This window comes from Lampetra planeri, chromosome 57 (assembly GCF_965212315.1).
Source record: "Lampetra planeri chromosome 57, kcLamPlan1.2.h2, whole genome shotgun sequence".
NCBI lineage: Eukaryota > Metazoa > Chordata > Hyperoartia > Petromyzontiformes > Petromyzontidae > Lampetra > Lampetra planeri.
Genome location: NC_136163.1, coordinates 6,830,708 through 6,851,809, shown reverse-complemented (window position 1 = coordinate 6,851,809; position 21,102 = coordinate 6,830,708). Strand labels below are relative to the sequence as shown.

General features: G+C 54.2%; 1 protein-coding gene across 2 annotated transcripts in view; it reads left to right on the top strand.

Moving 5' to 3' along the window:
* The first annotated feature begins 909 nt into the window (after positions 1 to 909).
* DDX10 (DEAD-box helicase 10) overlaps positions 910 to 21,102 on the top strand; it is a 37,249-nt gene continuing 17,056 nt past the window's right edge. The window contains exons 1-15 of one of the 2 annotated variants that reach the window (XM_078618251.1): positions 910 to 2,139; positions 3,240 to 3,300; positions 3,872 to 4,002; positions 4,490 to 4,648; positions 5,081 to 5,201; positions 5,691 to 5,880; positions 6,619 to 6,745; positions 7,673 to 7,835; positions 8,990 to 9,074; positions 9,740 to 9,841; positions 14,494 to 14,581; positions 15,735 to 15,823; positions 17,972 to 18,123; positions 19,035 to 19,198; positions 19,746 to 19,943. In XM_078618251.1, the coding sequence (XP_078474377.1) occupies positions 1,978 to 2,139; positions 3,240 to 3,300; positions 3,872 to 4,002; positions 4,490 to 4,648; positions 5,081 to 5,201; positions 5,691 to 5,880; positions 6,619 to 6,745; positions 7,673 to 7,835; positions 8,990 to 9,074; positions 9,740 to 9,841; positions 14,494 to 14,581; positions 15,735 to 15,823; positions 17,972 to 18,123; positions 19,035 to 19,198; positions 19,746 to 19,943 (1,992 nt within the window). In that variant the 5' untranslated portion in view covers positions 910 to 1,977. Of the gene's footprint in view, positions 2,140 to 3,239; positions 3,301 to 3,871; positions 4,003 to 4,489; positions 4,649 to 5,080; positions 5,202 to 5,690; positions 5,881 to 6,618; positions 6,746 to 7,672; positions 7,836 to 8,989; positions 9,075 to 9,739; positions 9,842 to 14,493; positions 14,582 to 15,734; positions 15,824 to 17,971; positions 18,124 to 19,034; positions 19,199 to 19,745; positions 19,968 to 21,102 lie in introns of both variants that reach the window. The other variant, XM_078618250.1, reaches the window with a different exon arrangement.

The following is a 21,102-nucleotide window of genomic DNA, read 5'->3' as shown; positions in this document are numbered from 1 at the left end:
TCCCGCCGCTACCACCACCGTCACTCGCACCGCACGGTTGGGGGCCGTCCATAAATGACGTCACGCACCTAGAGGGGGGTCATACATTTGTGACGATATGTGACGTCACATCAAAATGCACAACTTTAAATAAATATAGACAACACGTTCCATTTAATTAAATTGATTTTTTAATAAAAAAAAATTATCCTACAACATCAGAGTGCAGCGCCACATTAAATACGCACTACAATGACAATAGTTCAAAGCGATTTGAAGAATGTTTTATTTTGGGGAGGAGGGCAGAGCTTTGTGACGTCATATTTGAGGGGGGGGGGGGGTCTGACTTTTTGTGACGAAGGGGGGGGGGGGGTCAAAAATCGTCCAAAATCGCGTGACGTCATTTATGGACGGCCCCTAACATCAGGTGACTGAGCAAACGAAAAACTCGCACTTGCTCCAGGATTGCATGAATTATGATCTATAATACAATAATAGACACCTGCGAACCCTGATCAGTGCCTACCTTATAACAGACCAATTCAGACCGTATTGGCGCTTATACATCTCAAAGTTCGTCCTACAAAGTCCCGTCACAAGGGAGAAACACAAACCATAGACCTGAAAACTCAATTTCCCTGTACAAGAATACGGAGTAAACCCTGTGGGTGGACACGGCATGGCCTTACCACTCGTTTCTGCTATAAATGTCCACGTCAAAAGCCACTTTTTAAAATCCTTTATATTAAGTTCGCTTGCTTGCTTACGACCGTGCAAATCTTTCGGTCGTTTTTTAACCCACTTCCCGTGATCCAATCGAGCTGACATTTTGCACACAGACTCTTTGTGCGTGACAATTTATGTTCGTGAAAATTTTTTTCCAAAAGTTTACACTTTTTAGGACAAAAATATTATATTTAATTACCAATTGCTTAATGGTGCAATGCAATCATCTGACCCATAGGTGGCAGCCATCTCAAGCCAGAGGACGAGAGGACTCTAGCCGCCACGCATATAAAGGATTTATAGTGAAAAACTTTGTTTTTACGGGTTATACTTGTTTAGTTCTCATTTGTGATGGCCAGGTCGCTTTTGAAAAGTAATTTAATACCTCTGTGGGCTTTGCCTGGTAGTAGGATGGGGATGCTTCCGTTTTGTTTGGATTATTTGTTTTATTTGAATGATTTGTTTATCTTTATTGTACTTTGCACTGCTGTTTTTCTTGTATTGGTTGTTGTTGAAACGTTCCTTACCCGCCCCTACTCGACATGGGATGAACACAATTGCTTTATAGCTTATCGGATTCTTTCTGCACTTTAAATATTGGTTCATGTAAATATCATGTTTTTTTCGGTGAAGTTACGTAGGTAAAAAAATAATATAATAAACATGAATGAAAATAACTAAATTAAATCACGATGTTTCGGAAGCAACACAAGCCTCCGTCATCAGGTGTAACTGCAAGTATGAATCCTTGCAGTCACGAAAGCTTCAAATTTAGAATTCATTTTTCGATTTAAAGCTTTCGTGACTGCAGGGATTCATCTTCTTGGTTCTTTTGGTAAAGTCACGTAGAATGGAAATAATAAAATAATAATAATAAAACATAATAAAATAATTCTCACGACGTCGTGACTTTACCGAAAGAACCAAGAAAATCTAGAATTCATGTAAATATTCAGATTCCTAAAGTCGGTCGCCATGGCAACACCGACCGGAAAGCGCTTGGCACTGGACGCCCAATCGCGCACGATTCGCGGTGACGTCGATTTCCCTTTGCGTCGTGACGTCATTTCCCTTTGCGTCGTGACGTCGCCGTCCCGTGCGTCATGTAGTCGCCGTCCCGTGCGTTGTGACGTCACGTCCCTTTGCGTCGTGACGTCGCCGTCCCGCGCGGCGCGACTTAAAAGTCCCTGCGTCATGACGTCATCGGCCCGCTGTGCCGCGCCGTCCCGTGCGTCGTGACGTCATCACGCACGCCGAGCGAGACGAGCAGCGATGGCGGCGTCCAGGGAGCGCGCCGTGCAGGACCTGCAGCAGTGGAAGGAGAAGGATCTGAAGAAGCGGCGCAAGCTGCAGACGAGGAGGAAGGCGGAGAAGCGGCCCGAGTACGTCGTGGAGCAGGAGGCCATCGCCAAGCTCACCGACAGATACGCGCAGGTTTGGACGCCGGCTTCTCGGGGGCCCGAGCGGCACACGTGGGTGGCCTGGGGAGGGTGCAGGAGCGGACTTGTGTGCGGTCTTTTATTGATACTTTTTGTGTTTGTTCATATTTATAGTTTTTCTGTTTGGTTATATTTGGTGACTTGCTTACCCTTTGCTCTATTTTGTACTCCGATTGTTTTTTTTTGTAACTTGCTGATCCGCCCCTGTGGATAAAGAGCTGCTTAGCTAATCGGATTCCTCCAGTACACTGTACACACTTAGATGTTTCTTCTTCTTGGTTCTTTCGGTAAAGTCACGTAGAATGGAAATAATAAAAATAAAACATTTTATTATGTTTTATTATGTTTAATTTTAATTATTTTATTATTTCCATTCTACGTGACTTTACCGAAAGAACCAAGAAGATGAATTCCTGCAGTCACGAAAGCTTTAAATCGAAATTTATACTTAGATGTTGTGTTCTCCGATCGCTGTGGCTGGGGTCCTTGTGTCTCACTCCCAGGCCCCCCGTGTCCGGGGTGGAATTGTTGAGGATCGTTCTCTAGGGAGTGGTGAGTGTCCACTGAGTGTGAATGGTGATTATTAGATAATTGTCAAGTGAGTGTGTTGTGTTAGGAAAGTGTTGGGTGAGTGAGTGGCTCAGGTGAGCGAGTTACGTCTGGTAATTGGTGAGAAACAGGTGAGGGTGGATGTTTCGTGAGTGGTGAGTGATGTTTGGTGAGTGGTTGAATGGTAGAGTGGTGAGTGGGTGGGTGGTGAGTGGTGGGTTTCGAGCGTAAGCCTGAGGCACAATGTGGTCACTGGTCCCTGTACCAGGGGTTCCTGGTCCCGCATTTTGGAGTCCCCAGTCACTGGTTTATTATAAACTCCGCATTGCGTGTGTTGTGTATGGCGAGTGGTCAGTGGTATCAGGTAAGTAGTGAGTGTCTGGTGAGTGTGAGTTGTAGGTGAGGATCGGGTGAAGTGAGTGGTGGGAGTTTGGTGAGCAGTTAGTGATGTGGGTGGCTTGTCAATGTGAATGTCTGGTGGGGTGAGTGGTGACTGGTGACCAACGTAGCTAGTGGCGGGTGTAATTGTCGCCGTTCTTGTTACAGATCAATGTCGCGGACGTTGTGAAGTTTTCCGATTTCCCGCTGTCCAAGAAGACGCTTAAAGGTGAGCGACGCTGCTCCAGCACCCGCAGCACTACACTTACTCATATTCTTAGGTTTTTTCGGTAAAGTCACGTAGGTAAAAAATTTAAATTAATAAAAGTAAAATAAAAATAAAATGAAAATCACTTGCAACTGAATCTCTAAGAGGTGCTTTTCATAGGCAACACGGAGGAGGAAGAAGTCTAAGTGATTGCCACCGGAGGATACGCTTCGGCAATTCTCCATAGAATTTACTGGCGATCCCCAATTCCATGACCCGTCCACCCACTCAGGAACGGTGTTCGTTTCAAAGAATTGCATTGAGATTTAGCGATTCCGGGATGGGGGTTGTGGTCGTCGCTTGACCCGACCCATGTGGATTGGCTTCTAAGCCCGTCACGCACAAGCCACATCGTGTGCCGTTGACATCTCACTCGTTACTATGGTGTGCTCGCTTGTCGGTTGTGCTACGTATGCCGCCAATGCTGTATCGGTTGTGCAGCTGCCCCGTATTGGCTGTACCTCCGACGTATTGGTTTATTCCTCTGTCACTTTCGGTTGTGTCGATGAAGTCAAATCGGTTTTTGTCGCAGGTCTGCAGAATGCGGAGTACCGCTTACCGACGGAGATCCAGCGCAGGACGGTGGGGCTGGCGCTACAAGGCCAAGACGTCCTTGGAGCAGCCAAGACCGGATCCGGCAAAACCCTCGCCTTTCTCATCCCCGTGAGCGCTGCCCGCCTGTACTCGCTTTACCGCCTGTGCCACCTGTGCGACTTTGCCGCCTGTGCCGCCAGCACCGCTGGGCTGACGATTTTTTATGCTTCCCAACTAAACCTCGGCCCGTCTGTCTGTAAACGGGAAGGCACGATAACTCGGAGAGCGATCCAATACTAGCGAACCTGTACCACGAATCCAGTGAACAAGTATGATTCTTGGGCACGGCCAATATAGATGACTATATCTGATCGTGTCCAGAGCCTACCCTAGGATGCTTTTGTAATTATTTTTTATTTGCTTATTTTTGATCTGATTTATAGTTGCTTCGTTGTTGTATTTTGTTTTACGTTATTGCCTGTGTTATTTATGCAACCCCGGTCAGTTACTCTGGCATGCGAGGCTTCGCCCGGTCTCTCTGAGTTCTCGCCTGGTGAAATGAAACCAACTTGAAACTTAAAGCTTCACCCCTGGCCCTCCCACCCACCCGCCCCAGGCTCTGGAGTGCCTCTACCGGAAGCAGTGGACGGCAGACGATGGTCTGGGCGTGCTCATCATCTCCCCGACGCGGGAGCTCGCCTTCCAGACCTTCGAGGTCCTGCGCAAGGTCGGCAAGTACCACGAGTTCTCAGCGGGCCTCATCATCGGGGGCAAGGTGAGAAGGAGGAGCGGGAGGGCGGCGTCTGTGACGTCCGCCCGACGGCAGGCACGTCGTCGTTACGACGCGAGGAACCTGCGGCATGCGCGGTTTTATCCGGCCCCCGACTTAACTTGGTAATGGCCCGTGGGGTCCACGTGCAGCCTACCACTTTGGCTGTGGCGTTTTGAATTTGGAAATCTGCGGGAGTGAGCGTCCGGGGAGTACTCGCACGTCGGGCACTGCCTGCCAGGTGTGAACGACCTGGGCCGCTTCCGCAAATTTTTCCCCGTTTCACGTCAAGTTACAGCCCAGAAAGGTTACCAGCGGCCTGCATTTCTGTCGAGCCACGGTTTTCGGCCGCCGCTTTTGCAAACGCTTCACCCTCCCTGGCAGCTAAAGCAAGCGTCGTGCGTGTCTCCCGCCTGCGTCTCCCGCCTGCGAGCGCAGGACGTGAAGGAGGAGTCTGAGAGGATCCATCGGACCAACGTCATCATCTGCACGCCGGGGCGGCTGCTGCAGCACATGGACGAAACGAGCTACTTCTATGCCAACAACCTCCAGCTGCTCGGTGAGTGGGGCCGCGCGCACGGGACACTCGCCGTGATCTAACTAGCTGCTTTTGTCCATCTGCTACCGCCGGGTGAAGGGCATCAAGGGTCGGTGGATTACTCCGGCGGGCGTTGTGAAACCGGAACAGCCAGTAGACCGGAAAGCATTCTGCAATTCCAGCGTGCTCACTGCGACACCACGACAGCTTTCTTAATTTCTCGGCCAAGAGCGTGAATATTTAATCGTCAAATTTGGTCGTGAGAATCGTTCTTAAACTTACCGCGCGGCAAACTGAAACGATAATAATTGACGTGTCATTAAACACTTGCACGCAAGGTGACGACTAAATTTGTTTGGCCATGTCGGGTAGTGGAAGGTTTTTAACGACACAGATTTGGTCAGATTCCTCTTACGAGACCTAATCAAAAAAAAATCTATTAGGAATGAATTTGCGGGTCATTGTTAATTTTGGCGACTTGGCGGTGGTGGCGGTGCTGTCCCCCGGTAGTCCTGGACGAGGCTGACCGCATCCTGGACCTGGGCTTTGCGGTGACGGTGAACGCGGTGGTGGAGAACCTCCCGGCCGGCCGGCAGACGCTGCTCTTCTCCGCCACGCAGACCAAGTCCGTGCGCGACCTCGCACGGCTCAGCCTGCGCGACCCCGCCTACGTGTGGGTGCACGAACAGGCCAAGTACAGGTGTGTGGGGGGGGGGGACAGCCAGGTACAGGTGTGTGGGACCAGTACAGGTGTGAGGGGGAGCACCGGTACATGTGGGTAGGTCGTGTACAGGTGTGTGGGGGACGGCCAGGTACAGGTGTGTGGAGCGAATGCAGGTGTGATGGGGAGCACCGGTACAGGTGTGTGACGGGGGGGGGGGCAGCCAGGTACAGGTGTGTGGGGCCTGGACAGGTGTGAGGGGGAGCACCGGTACAGGTGTGTGGGGGGTACCACATTACAGGTGTGTGGAGCGCGTATAAGTAAAGGTGTGTGGGGCGTGTACAGGTGTGTGGGGGCTCATACAGGTGTGTTGGGGGGGGAGCACGAGTACAGGTGTGTGGGGTGCAAGTGTTTGGGGTGTGTGGTGCACAGGTCCAGACGAGTGAGACAGGCATAGTGAGAGCGAGGTGGGATTGTGGTGTGTGGTGGAGTGGTGGCACCTTGCTTCAAACCTGGCGATCTGAGTTTGATACCTGTTTGGTGCCAAATCCAGTGACAATTATATGAACCGATTCTGGACCTCCCAGAGGTCTACTCAGCCTCAAATTAGTACCTTGTGCGGGGTGTAAACACTGCGAAATGGGGCGTCAGTTGGCTGGATGTGATGCTGGCCACCCACCCCCTCATGTGCCATGCTGGCCTTTATAGGTTGTTGCTAACAGCACTTGCTCCTGAAGTCTGTGAAGGCTATATGGGGGATCTTTGTCTTTCTGGCAGCACCCCAGCCACCCTGGAGCAGAACTACGTGGTGTGTGAGCTCCACCAGAAGGTGAACATGCTCTACTCCTTCATCAAGAGCCACCTCACCAAGAAGGTCATCGTCTTCTTCTCCAGCTGCAAGCAGGTGTGGCACGTGGCACTGCGTGTCATGATCAATCCACTGCTGGATAAGTGACATCCGTGGTCATCGTCGTTGTCCCCCGGCGGTCCAGCGCTTTACCCGTCCGTCTCGCTGCCGCACGTGAACTAATTTCATCGCTCCGTCTCCGCGGTGCTCGCGGTCTGAGACGCGTTCTCTCTCCTTGGGCTGCCGGGAAGGCCCTCCCAAAGGCATGGCCATCTCTCGCGGTCCCACGCTGTAATGATTCCCACACTAGCACGGTCCCGCGCTGTCACGGTCCGTCTAGCGTGCGAGCTGCTTGCGTCACCACTGCGCCATTAGTCATGACCGCAGTGCGTCGTAGCTCTAGTGACGTGTCCTACCCAAGCCCACGTTTTCATAATAGTCGCTCAACGTAAAAAACGACATCTCAGCAGCCGCACGGAATTCTGGAAGTGCATACGTTCATCAGCATTGGTTCAACACAACAGTACTCTGGGGAGGTTTAGGCATTGAGTGTCTCATCAACACAGTCGCCAGGCTTACTTGAACCAAAGCTGGTGGACTGCCAGATGTTTGTAAGCAAGGAAAGAGCCGGTCTTGTTCTGTGCAGGTCAAACACAAAACTTGTACACAACACACAATAATCGGCGCCGTGTGTTCTCCCCAATTTTGTGTTATGAAATGTCCAAAACGAATCCATGCATTCCTCTGTCGGCCTTCATCCAAAAGTTGATTGGCAAAGCACTGAAGTATATTATTTACATTTATTATTGCGTGTTGTTACTTAGTCGGTCACGTGACAAACCTGTTAAGCTGCGCCGCGCCGCTTGCTGTGCCGCTCGCTGTGCCTCGCCGCTCACCACGCCGCTTCCTGCCCCACTCGCTGTGCCGCTCGCCACGCTGCTCGCTGTGCCGCGCCCCTCCTCGCTGTGCCGCTCCATCCCGCAGGTGCAGTTCCTGTTCCACGCTTTCTGCCGCCTGCGGCCAGGAATGCCCATCCTGGCGCTGCACGGCAAGCAGCAGCAGATGAAGCGGATGGACGTGTACCAGGACTTCTGCCGCAAGAAGTCGGCCGCCCTCTTCGCCACCGACATCGCTGCTCGAGGCCTCGGTACCCGACCACCGCCACCACACAAACACCCCCCCCTTGCCACCACCGCTGTTACACTCTGACAATGAGTCACCTATTGCCCCCCCCCACCTCCCCGGCTTGCCCTTGCATCTTGTTGTGCGTGTGTGTGTTGTGTCTTATTGTTACTGTGACGTATGATGTAGTTTCGTGTTGAAGTGGAGACCCACATCTAACAGAGATGTAAACATCTGGCAGTCCACCAGCTTTGGTTCAAGCAAGCCTGGCGACTGTGTTGATGAGACACTGAATATCGAAACCGGTCCAGAGTACTCTTGTGTTGAACCCAATGCTGCCGAACTTGCGCACTCCTTACAATGCCGTGAAGCCGCTGAGATGTGTGTTACCGGGGTGTGTGTTGCGTGTCTTGTCCTTGTGTCGCCGCTTACTAAGATCAAGGAAAGCCTCGCAGACCCTCAAGACTCTTCTTCAGGAGTTTGTTGTTTTTGTTATCGTACTGCCCTTCTGTCGATCCACTGCTGGATGACAGCCTCCCCATGCCGTGCGGGTCGTGGCCGCTAATTGACCGTACTTCACCCGACTGGTCCGTGCGGGTTTGTGAAGGTGAAGGCCACCGGTGTGTACCTGGAGAAATAAAAAGCCGTAAAACACATTTGATGGGGATATACACCCTTCTCCTGGCCAAAGTATTCCTAGGCCATATTCTTGGTTCTTTTGGTAAAGTCACGTAGAAGGAAAATAATAAAATAATGCAAATATAAAACAAAAAATATTTTCACGACGTTTCGACTGCAACACAAGCAATCATCATCAGGTGTGTTGTTTTATATTTGTATTTTTTTTATTATTTCACTTCTACGTGACTTTACCGAAAGAACCAAGAATATGAATCCCTGCAGTCACGAAAGCTTTAAATCAAAATGTATTCCTCGGCCGTCGCTCATCCAATCACGGAGTAGGTTCAGGTCCCTGCTGGGCTTGCGAGATGCGACGAGATGAGGCGTGATTTGTCCACTGCTGTACCGCCATCACCTGTCCAACACTCTGCGCGTGATTACCAGGTGTTATAGGCTCGAGCTACCTGCCAGCCGTACAGTAACCAGGTTCGTTTTTCTGCTGGGCTTGCGAGGAGTGACGGTGCCGACATGTGGTCGTTGTGTTGTCGACGCGCTCAGATTTCCCGGCCGTCAGCTGGGTGCTGCAGTTCGACTGCCCTGAGGATGCCAGCACCTACATCCATCGCGCGGGGCGCACAGCCCGGTAGCTCCCGCACGCACGCACGCAAAGAACCCCCGTGTAGCCTGTGCACACCGTTGGGGCAAGTGCTGTTTGCAAGCACCTATGAAGGCTGGTGCGGTACACGAGGGAGTTGGTGGCCAGCACCACGCCCAGCACCACCACGTCTTTGTCTTCCAAGTGATGTTGTTTACATGTCGCACTAGGTACTCCTTTTGAGGCTGAGTTGATCTAGGGGAGGCCTAGGACCGTATAAATAGATGGTCCTCACCAGTGTTTGGTCATGAGTGGGAATCGAACTCGGGTCACCGGGTCAGTAGCGCAGTACGCTAACCACTGCACCACTGCTCCACACTACGCACCAATACCAGTACCCGCCATTTGCCACTAAGAGGTGATGACGTCACCACATCTGTGCCAGGCCAGGTGCACTTTTGAGCCCACGTGAAGTGTCGAAGGCTCACTGCTGGCAGGAGGTCACGGGTACAGACCCAGGTGGTGCCGTGGGTTGACTGACGGAGATGACTGGCAAATGCACCAGCTGCGCCCCCTACTGTGGCAGGCTCGGTACAGGTCACGGGTACAGACCCAGGTGTTGACTGACCGAGATGACTGGCAGATGCATGCGCCAGCTGTGTGCGATGTCCGCCTGTTTGCCCGTGTCGCCACCATCGTTCCCGCCGGTGCAGGTACCAGGAGGATGGCGAGGCGCTGCTGATGCTGCTGCCCTCTGAGGAGGCCGGCATGGTGAAGCAGCTGCAGGAGCGCAAGGTTCCCATCAACAAGATCCGGTGAGCACCAGCCGGCACCCACAGGAGGGTGGAGCTCGGTGGGGTGGAGCGAGACAGGGTGGAGCTAGGGAGGGTGGAGCGAGGGGGGGTGGAGCTATGGAGGGTGGAGCTTGGTGGGGTGGAGCTAGGAGGGTGGAGCTAGGGAGGGTGGAGCGAGGTAGGGTGGAGCGAGGCAGGGTGGAGCGAGGCAGGGTGGAGCGAGTCCTCGACACGGGTGGAGGGAATCGGTGAAACCAGGTGGCCGGATGGGCCTCGCCAGGGGGCGCCCGTGCCGTGTGTGGGTGTGAAGTGCGGCTGCAGCTGCTGGTGTCCAGGGCGTGTCCGCACTGCTCGAAGTGAGTGTGTGTCGTGTGTGAGCGGTAGTGTAGCGGTTCGCGCTACGCTGCGCTACGAACCCGGTGACCACAGTTCAATTCCCGCTCACGGCCAACTACCAATGGCAATTATCTGAACCGGTCCTGGACCTCCCCTAGGTCGACTCGGCCTCAAATAAGTACCTGGTGCGTTGTGTAAAAACATCGCCACTGGGGAGATAAAGGCGGTCGGGCGTGGTGCTGGCCACCCACCCCCTCGTGTACCCTTCTGGTCTTCATAGGTGCTCGCTAACAGCGCTTGCCCCAATAGTCTGTTTAGGCTATACGGGGGGGCGTCTTTATCTTTGTAGCGTCTAGCGCGTTGCGCTCTGAATCCAGCGACCTGAGTTCGATTCCCACTCAAGGTCAACACTAGTGACAACTAACCAAACCGGTCCTAGGCCTCCCTATGTCGACTCAGCCTCAAATGAGTACCTGGTGCGGTGTGTAAACATCGCCACTGGGGAGACAAAGGTTGTCGGGCGAGGTGCCGGCCTCGATAGGTGCTCGCTAAGAGCGCTTGCCCCAAAAAGTCTGTTAAGGCGATAGGGGAGATCTTTTTTGTTTTGTTACGTGTGGTCACCTTGGGGTGCGACAGGAATGTCCTCTGGCTCCTAAATGAGTTTACATATTTTTTTGAGCATTTAGTTTTTCCTATGGCTTTAACAGAGGAATGTTTATCTGGTCCAGATATAATGAGAGGCTTGTCGATGCCTGTGTGCAGTCAAAGGATGGCTGCCTTCTAGTCAAACATGTTATCATATATGCTGATGATCTGGTCATTGCTGCTCACTTTGAGAATGAGTTGCAGACCTGGAGGATGGCAATAAGAGGTGGGGGCCTTACCATCAGCTCCACAAAAACAAAGCACCTACCTGGGTGTTTTATGTCATCAAATACTCCCCCCTCCTCCTCCACTCTCTATTAATGATGAGGCAGTTTTTAAGAGTGTGGAGACGTTTTTGTACCCGGGTGGAGGAGTTGGCTCACAAAGAGTTAGCAGAGTGAGGAGCACAGGCGATGCATCTGTACCATTGATCTGTCAACCCATGGCACCTGGGTCTGGCCCGTGACCTCCTGCCAGTGACCATTTGACACTTCACATGGCCTGAAGGTGGACCTAGTCTGGCACAAGCGCTTGTGACGACGTCGCCGCCACTTAGTGGCGAATGGCGGCCATTGTCGTATTATGTGAAGTCGTCAGTGCCGGGGAGGCGAAAACTGTTGGCTGTGGCGATGGCCGTGGCACCCTTTCGTGTGCTTAGTAGGTGCTAGATAACAGCTCTTAACCCCAAGTGTCTGTATGGCTGTAGGGGGATTTTTGTCTTCATGCGTTTGTCTTGGGAAGTGTTTAATTCTCGCTGCAGAAGTTGAGGAGACAGTTGTCGAGGCAAAATTAATTTAAAAATATTGCAAATTAATTTTCTTTCAGGTCTCCAAGTTTTGGGCCACGCTTTGATCAATTTGTCCAGTTGGAAATCGGGCTAATTCCCGAACAGCAACACAAAAAGTTTTGCTCGTATTTGATCACGTTTACTAGAGGTAACATGACCACCCCCCCCCCCCCCCCCCCAGTTGCAGACGGATTGACGGACACGCACACACGCACAGATCTAACGTAACAAGCTGTACACTTTGGCTGGTAAATGTTACATTAAAAGCAACTGGCCAGAGAAGTAGATGGCACCTCCGATGAGTTGGTCGGCTACGTACGGCGCGAAGGAAGTTCCACGTCCATCTGTACAGAGAGACATCCTAATGCACGCCGCTCCTGAATGCGGGTCTTGAGACTCGGCTTTCCAGGGGAACACGTAAACACCGTTTCCTTGAGCGTCGTGTTACCTCTCTGGCACGCGGCTCGGTCGCCTCTCGGTTCGCGAGCGCAATGCCCAACTCCGGTGTGCGCAGCGGCAGCGGCGGCGGCCGCTTTGGGAACGAACGCGTGACCAAACAGACGGCGCGGACACGGCAACGGCGACAAACACGGGGCCCGTAACAAGGCTGTTGACAAACACGGGGCCCGTAACAAGGCTGTTGACAAACACGGGGCCCGTAACAAGGCTGTTGACAAACACGGGGCCCGTAACAAGGCTGTTGACAAACACGGGGCCCGTAACAAGGCTGGCGACAAACACGGGGCCCGTAACAACGCTGTTGACAAACACGGGGCCCGTAACAACGCTGTTGACAAACACGGAGCCCGTAACAACGCTGTTGACAAACACGGAGCCCGTAACAACGCTGTTGACAAACACGGGGCCCGTAACAAGGCTGGCGACAAACACGGGGCCCGTAACAACGCTGTTGACAAACACGGGGCCCGTAACAACGCTGTTGACAAACACGGGGCCCGTAACAACGCTGTTGACAAACACGGAGCCCGTAACAACGCTGTTGACAAACACGGAGCCCGTAACAACGCTGTTGACAAACACGGGGCCCGTAACAACGCTGTTGACAAACACGGAGCCCGTAACAACGCTGTTGACAAACACGGGGCCCGTCGCGGTCTGCGGTGGAACGGTCGCGATTGATCGCGCGTTAGTCCCCCTTCCCACCCCTCTGATTCATCCGGGTGCCCCTTGCGGTTCGGGCGGTTGAAAATAATAAAAATAATTTGGTACATTTGCTATCGGCGCCGTCCTTATAGGGCGGGGCGACCGTCGCGAGGGAAAGGCGCGCTGTCGTGTTTCGCAGGCGTCGCCTGCTGTAGTTTGGCAGCAGGCGGCGATGCTGCCGTGTGTAATCCCGGTTGAGTATTTTTCGGTGTAAAATCTTCTCGAACTCGGCAAATTGGCACCGTGACTCCAGCACACAGTGGCCCGCGGGTTTTGAATGCCGTCACGGAATATTTAACCTCCGCTGCGAATCAGATGGAGCGCGTGCGTGCGGGTAATTTACACGCGACCGCATGAATATCAAGGGCGGCCTGTCGGATTCGAACTGTGAACCTCTTCAACAAGCCGGGAACGCACCACCGCTTGGCCACATGGCCGCTCGAGCACAGCCTGTGGCTGATTTGAGGCACGCGATATCCAGCGGGCTCCGTCTCCGAGTTCACAATCTGGCCTACAGGAAGGTGTGGTCCCCTTGTGTCGATTCGTTTCATCCGTTCACCCCATTGTAATTACCGCACAACGCTGTTCATTTTATCATTCCTATTATTATCTTTCTCTTTTCTTCAGCCTTATCGATTTACATCGATCACAGCCCAGGGCCCCACCTATGGTCGCATGCGTTTATTCCCAATCTATTGATCCGCCTCAGCGTGCATTCCGGCCCGTCTCTCTTCACGAGACATTGAACGTGCAAAATAAGTGAATTGTGAAACACAAAATTACGACGCCGCTCTGCAGCCGCGGAGAGCGGGAGATGGATGGGATGACAGCCACGCCTCCAGCAATTTCCAGTCGGAATGCAGATTTTGACGCGGCGATAAAACCCTTGTCGACCTGCGGCTTTGAGGGTGCGGCGGAGCGGGGCCCGGCTCTGGGTGGGAGCCTGCGTGGACAGGGGCTCCAACGACACCCGTGGTACTTGGGATGGGAGGGGGTAGGGGAGGGGAGGCCACGCAGACACACAGAGGCCCCCTTGTGTAGCCCACACAGGCTGCTGGGGCCATTCTGTCAGCGAGCGCCTCATGAAGGGCAGCACGGAGCGCGAGTGGGCAGTGGCGTCGCCAATGCCGTGCCCGGCCACATTTTGTCTGTCCAGTGCTGATGTTTACAACAAACCTCGCAAGGCTGAGTCAACCTCGGACAAGAAGGCCCAGGATCGGTTTAAATATTCACCGTTGTTATCGGTCTTGACCGGACATTGAACTCGGGCCACTGGGTTACACTTCCACACGTCCATGCATGCACAGGCGTCCATGCATAGGCGTCCATGTCCCATGTACAACCGTTCATGTGGCCATGAATTCCGCAAGCAGTGAGAGTTTGGCTTCACGTGGCAGGAACCGGAGAACCTGGAGACTACCCACACACACACACACAGGAGGATAATGGCATTGCTCCACACAGATGTATTTATGAATCCATTGCGGTGCTGCCATCTCCGGGTCTCCTCTCTCAACACAAGCCTATACCACCTGGTATCCCCGGCAGTTCCACACCACAGCACTAACCATACTCGAGCTCGGAGTGATGCGATCGCCGGGGATCGGTGCCACGCCGGGTCGGGGGGGGGGGGGGGAAGGATGACGATGGCTCGTGGAGGACTGCCTTCATCCAGCAGTGGAATGAACATGACTCACCGGGTTGACGCGCGTGTGCCGCTCTCTCGCGCGCGTGTGTGCAGGGTCAACCCGGATAAACTGAAGGATGTGCGCGGAAAGTTGGAGGGGTTCCTGGCGCAGGAGAAGGAACTGAAGGAGCGGGCTCAGCGGGTAAGCGGCGCGGCGGGCGTTGACGTCACGGCGACGTGCGACAATGAGCAAGAGAGCAAGAGAGAGTGCCTTAGCGAGTTCCTGAATGAGCCGCCCGTCTGACAATGAGCAAGAGAGAGTGCCTGAGCGAGTTCCTGAATGAGCCGCCAGTCTGACAGTGAGCAAGAGAGAGTGCCTGAGCGAGTTCCTGAATGAGCCACCCACCACGTGGAGCGAGACGTCGCGCCGACGAGCACGCGTTAAAACCCGGCGGCACGGGAGAGAGAGAATGTGTAAGTGTGAGTGCGCACATCGTCATGTGTGCGAGTGGTAGCGTCGTGGTGAGTGCACTGTTCAGTCCACTGCTGGATGAAGGCATCCCTCGACGAGCTGTCGATGCCCGCTCACGGCCAACATCAGTAATGATTATCTGAACCGGTCCAGGGCCTCCCCTAGGCCGACTCAGCCTTAAATGAATACACGGTGCGGTGTGTAAGCATCGGCACTTGGAAGACAAAGGTGGCCGCTCGTGGTGTTGGCCACCCGCCCCCTCGTGTGCCGTGCGGGCCTTCATCGGTGCTTATTAAGAGCACTTGCCCCAACAGACTGTTAAAGGCTATACGGGGGATCTTTGTGGAGTCCTGTTATTGATGGTGTTTAAACGTCTTCTCCAAAAATATAATCTCGGCTGTGCTATTGGCCTTGAGCCGTGCGGCCCTCAGTGTTTGAGAACGCACTGTGGAAGCGGATACCACAGAGCTACCTCTTAAGATCTCTTCAAGCCACCTGTTGTCCACACTATAAAGGGGTAGTACCACTCTCCCCACCGGCCCTGCCACTGAAAGTCATGTTTGTCGCATGGCGGTTAAAGATATTTTTTAATTCTCAGGGCTGGAATTTAGTAAAATTTAAGTGCAAAAGCAGATTTAACTCGATGGCGTTTGTCGTGCAGTCATCGGTGACCAGTCTGAGTCCACCAACTCGCCGCTGCACTAACATCAGTGGCGTATTTTTGGACCCGTCCTGGGTTTTCCCTCAACCAAACCATCACGTGGGAGACAAAGGCAGCCGGGCACGGTCCTGTCGCCCTCCTGCGCCATGCCGGCCGTTGTCAGTGCTCGCAAGTAGCGCTTGTGTCTACAGCGGGGTGGGGTGTTTGTGTGCGCGTGCGCAGTGCTTCATGTCGTACCTCCGTGCCGTCTACCTCATGAAGAACAAGGAGGTGTTCGATGTCACGCGGCTGCCGCTCCCGCAGTACGCACTGTGAGTACCCCCCCGCCACCTCCCTCGCAAAGAGGGCGTTCAGAGTCACGCTTGTCGGATCGGTCTGGAAAAATCGAGCGGAGATATAAGTCACGATGGTTAGACATTGAAAGAGCACGCTGTCGTCGCGCCCCTCTCGCCCGCCGTGTAGCTGCGAGGCCGCGGTTTGAGTCTTCGGTTGAGTCTTCGGGTCACGTTTGAGGTGTGAGAGAGAGACATCGTCGTCCTTCAGTTGTTTCAGCAACAGCGAGTTACAGGCGGTGGGTCCAGCGAGTTCCAGGCGGTGGGTCCAGCGCACTCACAGATAGACCCCCCCTCCCCCCACCATAGGAATGTGGAATTTCCATCACCGGTTCGTGGCTGTCAACAGGAGATGAGCAAAATGCCTTGGTGCTCATTTGAGAAGCAGGATCTCCCTCTGTTTTGCTTGGAAATACGTAAAATGATGTGAAGGTCTTGACAAAGATGTTTCATTTGTCCTTAAAAATACACAAGCGGAAACGTTTAAATCTGAAACTCGTGCCCCATGGCCGCAGCCTGCGGCGTCCCCAATTGTCCGACGTGAGTGTGCGGCTTCGTTAACCAAATCATCCACGTGCAGTTACAGATATTGGTTCGACCGTCGTGTTACGGATGCCGGTCGCATAGCAGAGTGTGTAGGAGAGAGCCCCGTCCCCCTTATTGCGCTGTGAGATTTCCGAATGGATTCTTTGTCCTCGTGAAATGCCGTTTGTTTAGCCGAGTTGGATGGAAAACTTCTTGGGGTGGTGGCGCCGCCCAGCTGTTGCGCGTTCGACGTTTTTTCGCAGAGGTTCCGCGGTTCCAACCCTGGCGGTCGGTCCCGGTCAATACCACTCGCGGTGTATTACGGTTGGGAATTCGCAGAGCAACGTCACCCCCCCCCCCCCAAATACTGTGTGAATCAATTTCAGCCTATGGCTGTGAAACATAATGCTTCAGCGATAGGTTTGGATTTTGAGAATGGCGCAGATACCGAATGTACCTAATGAAACTGAAATAAGACTGAAGGTAATTAAAGTGGGTGCACGATAGGTGTGGAGGCCTCTGTGGTTCGGGTGAGTCAGGCCATCTTGGCACAAGGTGGTGGCACTCTTGGGGTGGTGATTGAGAGTGGACGCCCCAAAAACCAAACCTTGTGGCCAAGGCAGCTGCTGCACAGCCAGACCGCAGTTCCGCCCGCGATGAGAACGGCGCTACTTCGACAACGAGAGGCAGACAGTCACGGTGCGGGTTCCTGCATTCGTACCGTCGTCGGCGTCTCCATCATCAACCGCTTCATCTTATTGAAATGTTTATTGCGCCTTTTCCAAGGCACTTTACAGCTCTCTTATAACACTGTAGATAAGATGGTAGTGGTCTTTTGTGATGAAGAATGGGGTTACTAAAAGGGGTGGTGACATTTTAGTGACTGTAGAACAGGCGGGAGTGTCAAGGAGGGGTTCGGGGTAGGCCTGGTGGGGGGGTGGGCACGAGAAAAGGTATTGCGTTGAGAAGATGAGGGGGTGGGGGGGTCGTCTTCGTGCAACGTCCTCACGGGCGCGATCCCGCCTTGGGCTGCCGCTCCGCCGTTAGTCTCGACCGCCGGCCATCGTGCCTTCTGGCCACGGATGCGTCCTCTCCGAAGCCGCTGTTGCTTTCCGTAGATGTCAATGCGACGCCTCGGATGTTACAGATCATTCTTCATTCGTGTATTTTAAATCTTTTGTTCGTGTTAACCGCGGATGTTCATTGCCAAAAATCGCATGAAGGTTTTCTATTTGTATTAAATGACTCACATGTTTTAAATAATTGTCTATTAGTTTTAATCCGCTTCTATTTGAAGGTGCATTAGCGATGACTGATACTTTATTAAGCATCGGATCATTCCCTGTGTAAACCAGTGATTGGCCACCCAAAGCCACATAAACTGGATTGGCACGTCTGATCACGTGAGCTGTCAACATTGTCAGCCATGCTCTATCCACTGCCGGATGAAGGCCTTCCCAAGCCGCCACCGTCTCCCAGTCTCGGGAAGCAGCAATCCGTCTCGCTCCTGTGCACACGCAGCGCCGCGGGTCACAAGCGGAGCGAGAAATACGAGAGGGCGATCGACTCGACCGCCATGACCTCTGAGCACCTCTCGCGCAGGTCCTTGGGACTTGCCGTGGCTCCCCGCATCCGCTTCCTGCAGAGGGAAGCGCAGCAAAGGAGGGCAGCCGCCCAGAAAGAGGCGGCCCAGTGCACTCTGGGAACGGAGGGTGCCAGCACGAAGGCCGCGCCCCAGCGGAGAGCGTCAGAAGGTGCCGCGCCTCGGTTTCCCACTCTCACAATTTGTTTGCAACTTATTTACATCAGAGCTGTGGCATGGTGTTGACAATTTCAATCGTTGCACTGTTTGAAATGTATCCATAAAAAAAAAAATTGGCTTCAGTACGGTGAATTAGCGCTGTTTGGTATCCCTTCCGGCCACGAAGTGTCCCGTGCTCAACCCCCACGGACTTGTCTTGAGCTTAAACAATAATTTGGTTAAATTTGTTTATTATAATCGATTCATCTGTTTTATGTGTATAAAATAAAGAAAGTTATGATCATCATCAGATCATCATCAGTCTTGGCCAACTCCACTGCTGGATGGAGGGTTCCCCAAGGCGTGGCCGCCATCTCTCGCGATCCTGCGCCGTAACGATCCGCCCAGCAAGCAGCAACAGTAGCAGCTGCTTGCTGCGGACAACGTGATTTGATCGCCGCCACCTCCTCGCTGGTGGACGGCCTCTCCTGGCGCCCCGCTCCGTGGCTGCCGCTCCGTCGCGGTTCTTGACGTCGCTGCCTGCTCCCCGCTCATGCCCAGCGGAGCACAGTTCATGGCACGTCAATCAAATCAACATTTTAAAAAAATCTCAGAGCTGGAATTTAGCCAATTCAATTTGTCGTGACTTGAATCGATTAAACCGATGCCCTTCCAATCGCCGAACGCGACCACCCGCCTGCAATCACTCGTGAATTGGCCCACACCTTCATACATATAGAGGACCGCAGAGCTTGGAGGCGGAATTTGGCACCAGCGCACCGCTTGGCTGCTGCCGCCTTCCCTGTGCGTTTGATTCCTCCTCCCCGCGCGATACAAGTTAACATTATAATAATTGTAATCATCGCGCGCCACGCGTGCTAACAGAGTAGCGCTTGCGCCGCCCGTTCCCGTCGCCGCGTTCAGAAGGGGCGTCCGATTCGGAGACGGAGCTGAACGCGTTCCGCGAGCACCTGCGGCAGGGGGCGGAGCGGGGCCACTCGGCGAGGGGCGGCCCAGCCACCACCACCACCACGACCACCACCAGCACGACGGCGCTGCCGCCGCACGGCTCCTCGTCCAGCGAAGAGGTGCACTAGACAGCCACGCGACTCATGGCGACGTTTGTTGCGCGCCAACGCTTTGCGGCCCAGGTTGAGCGCGGCGATGCATTCGCTCCGTCTGTGAGGGGGCACATATCGTGATGGGTTCTCTGCAAGATCTGACCGTGTCTGTCCAGTGCTCGCTGAGCTGCGTTGGATTACGGTTGCTGAACGAATACATTGAGGTCGCACTCATTACACACGAAGTGCTCGTCAAGGAACATAAACCATCACTCGTGCGCTTGGTGATGATGATGTGTAGGATGAGGTGGAAGGAGGGGGAGACACGGAGTGGGATGGTGATGATGATGTGTAGGATGAGGTGGAAGGGGGGGGAGACACGGAGTGGGATGGTGATGATGATGTGTAGGATGAGGTGGAAGCGGGAGACATGGAGTGGGATGGTGGTGATGATGTGTAGGATGAGGAGGAAGGGGGAGACATGGAGTGGGATGATGATGATGATGTGTAGGATGAGGTGGAAGGGGGGGGAGACACGGAGTGGGATGGTGATGATGTTGGTGTTGTGGTGCAGGATGAGGAGGAAGGGGGAGACACGGAGGAGGAGGATGATGAAGAGGCAGTGGACGCTGCCCGCCCACCAAAGTTCTCGTTGGGTCAGGAGGAGGACGACGATGATGATGACGAGGGCGCGGAGCTGCTGAGCGTGAAGCGGCGCGACGTGTTTGGGGTGCGGGGGGCGTCGCAGGCGACGGACGACGTGGAGGACGAGGTGGAGGACGAGGTGGAGGACGAGGTGAGTTCTGCGGAGCTGGAATGGCGTTGAGGCCACCGGGACACCATTCTGCCCTGGGGGAAGAGACATTTTGATTTATTTATTTTCTATTGTCAAATATTTCAAAAGTTCATGTCCACCGCAAGCATGCCGTGCGGTTTATCGCATTCTCCGCGTTTGGATTTCATTTAAATCTAAACCGCTCGGTGGAAAACACGGAACCTGCGGTCCACCCTCCCCCCTCCCCCCCCCCCCCCCGGCAGCGTCGGGATGACCGGGGGCAGCGTCGGGATGACCGGGGTCAGCGTCGTCGCGAATTCGCGACGACGACGCCACTGGCGACGGGGGGTGGAAGGGGGCCGTGGCGGGGATGGTGAGGTGGTGGGAGGAGGGCGGGGGGTGGTGGGGGGGTCACAAGAGCCCTGCTTGCTCGGTAGCTCGAGGGCGCCATGCCGAGTGCACGCGGATCACTCTCAAGTCCACCGCCGCTATCACTTTGTCCGGCTCTGAGCGGGCTGTTGCGCAACAAGGTAGAACTGCGTACGGTTTTTTCTTTTGCTCATCTCCGCCCGGGGCTCGTCGCGGATGGCTCGCGCGCATTGCTCGCCGCTCACAAGTGTCACCGCGGATTCCCCCCCGGGCGGGAGGTGCGGGTCACGGGCAGTGACGGACGGCAGATGCGGCGCGAAACAGAGGCCTGTTCATCGCTGGGCCCCCGCGGCAAATCGCCATCGCCGGGCCCCCGTGGCAAGGACGCCACCGCTTCGTCGCCTGAGATTGATGGCGCTCGGGGGGCCGGCCACCGCCACTCCTCCCCGTTTCCACCAATCCTCTTTTTTTCCCTCGCCACGCGCCGAGACTTCCCCTTGCTGCGGGGGCCACGTCTGAATGGACTGGGCGTTGTTGCCCTGTGTGCCTGTGTGCGTGTGCTCGCTAACAGCACTTGCCCTAGCAGTCTGTTGTTAAGACTGTGGACGGTGGGGGGGGGGGGGATCTTTGTCTTTGGCGGTACGAATCCACCGACCACCCATCCCCCCACCTGACCAAGCGACAGCCGAGCGATCGGGATGCGTAACCAAGTTGCCCTCGCAACCGCGTCTGAGCGAGCGGCCGCACGACGGGGTTGTTTCCCGCGTGGTCAGGAGTGAGCGGAGTT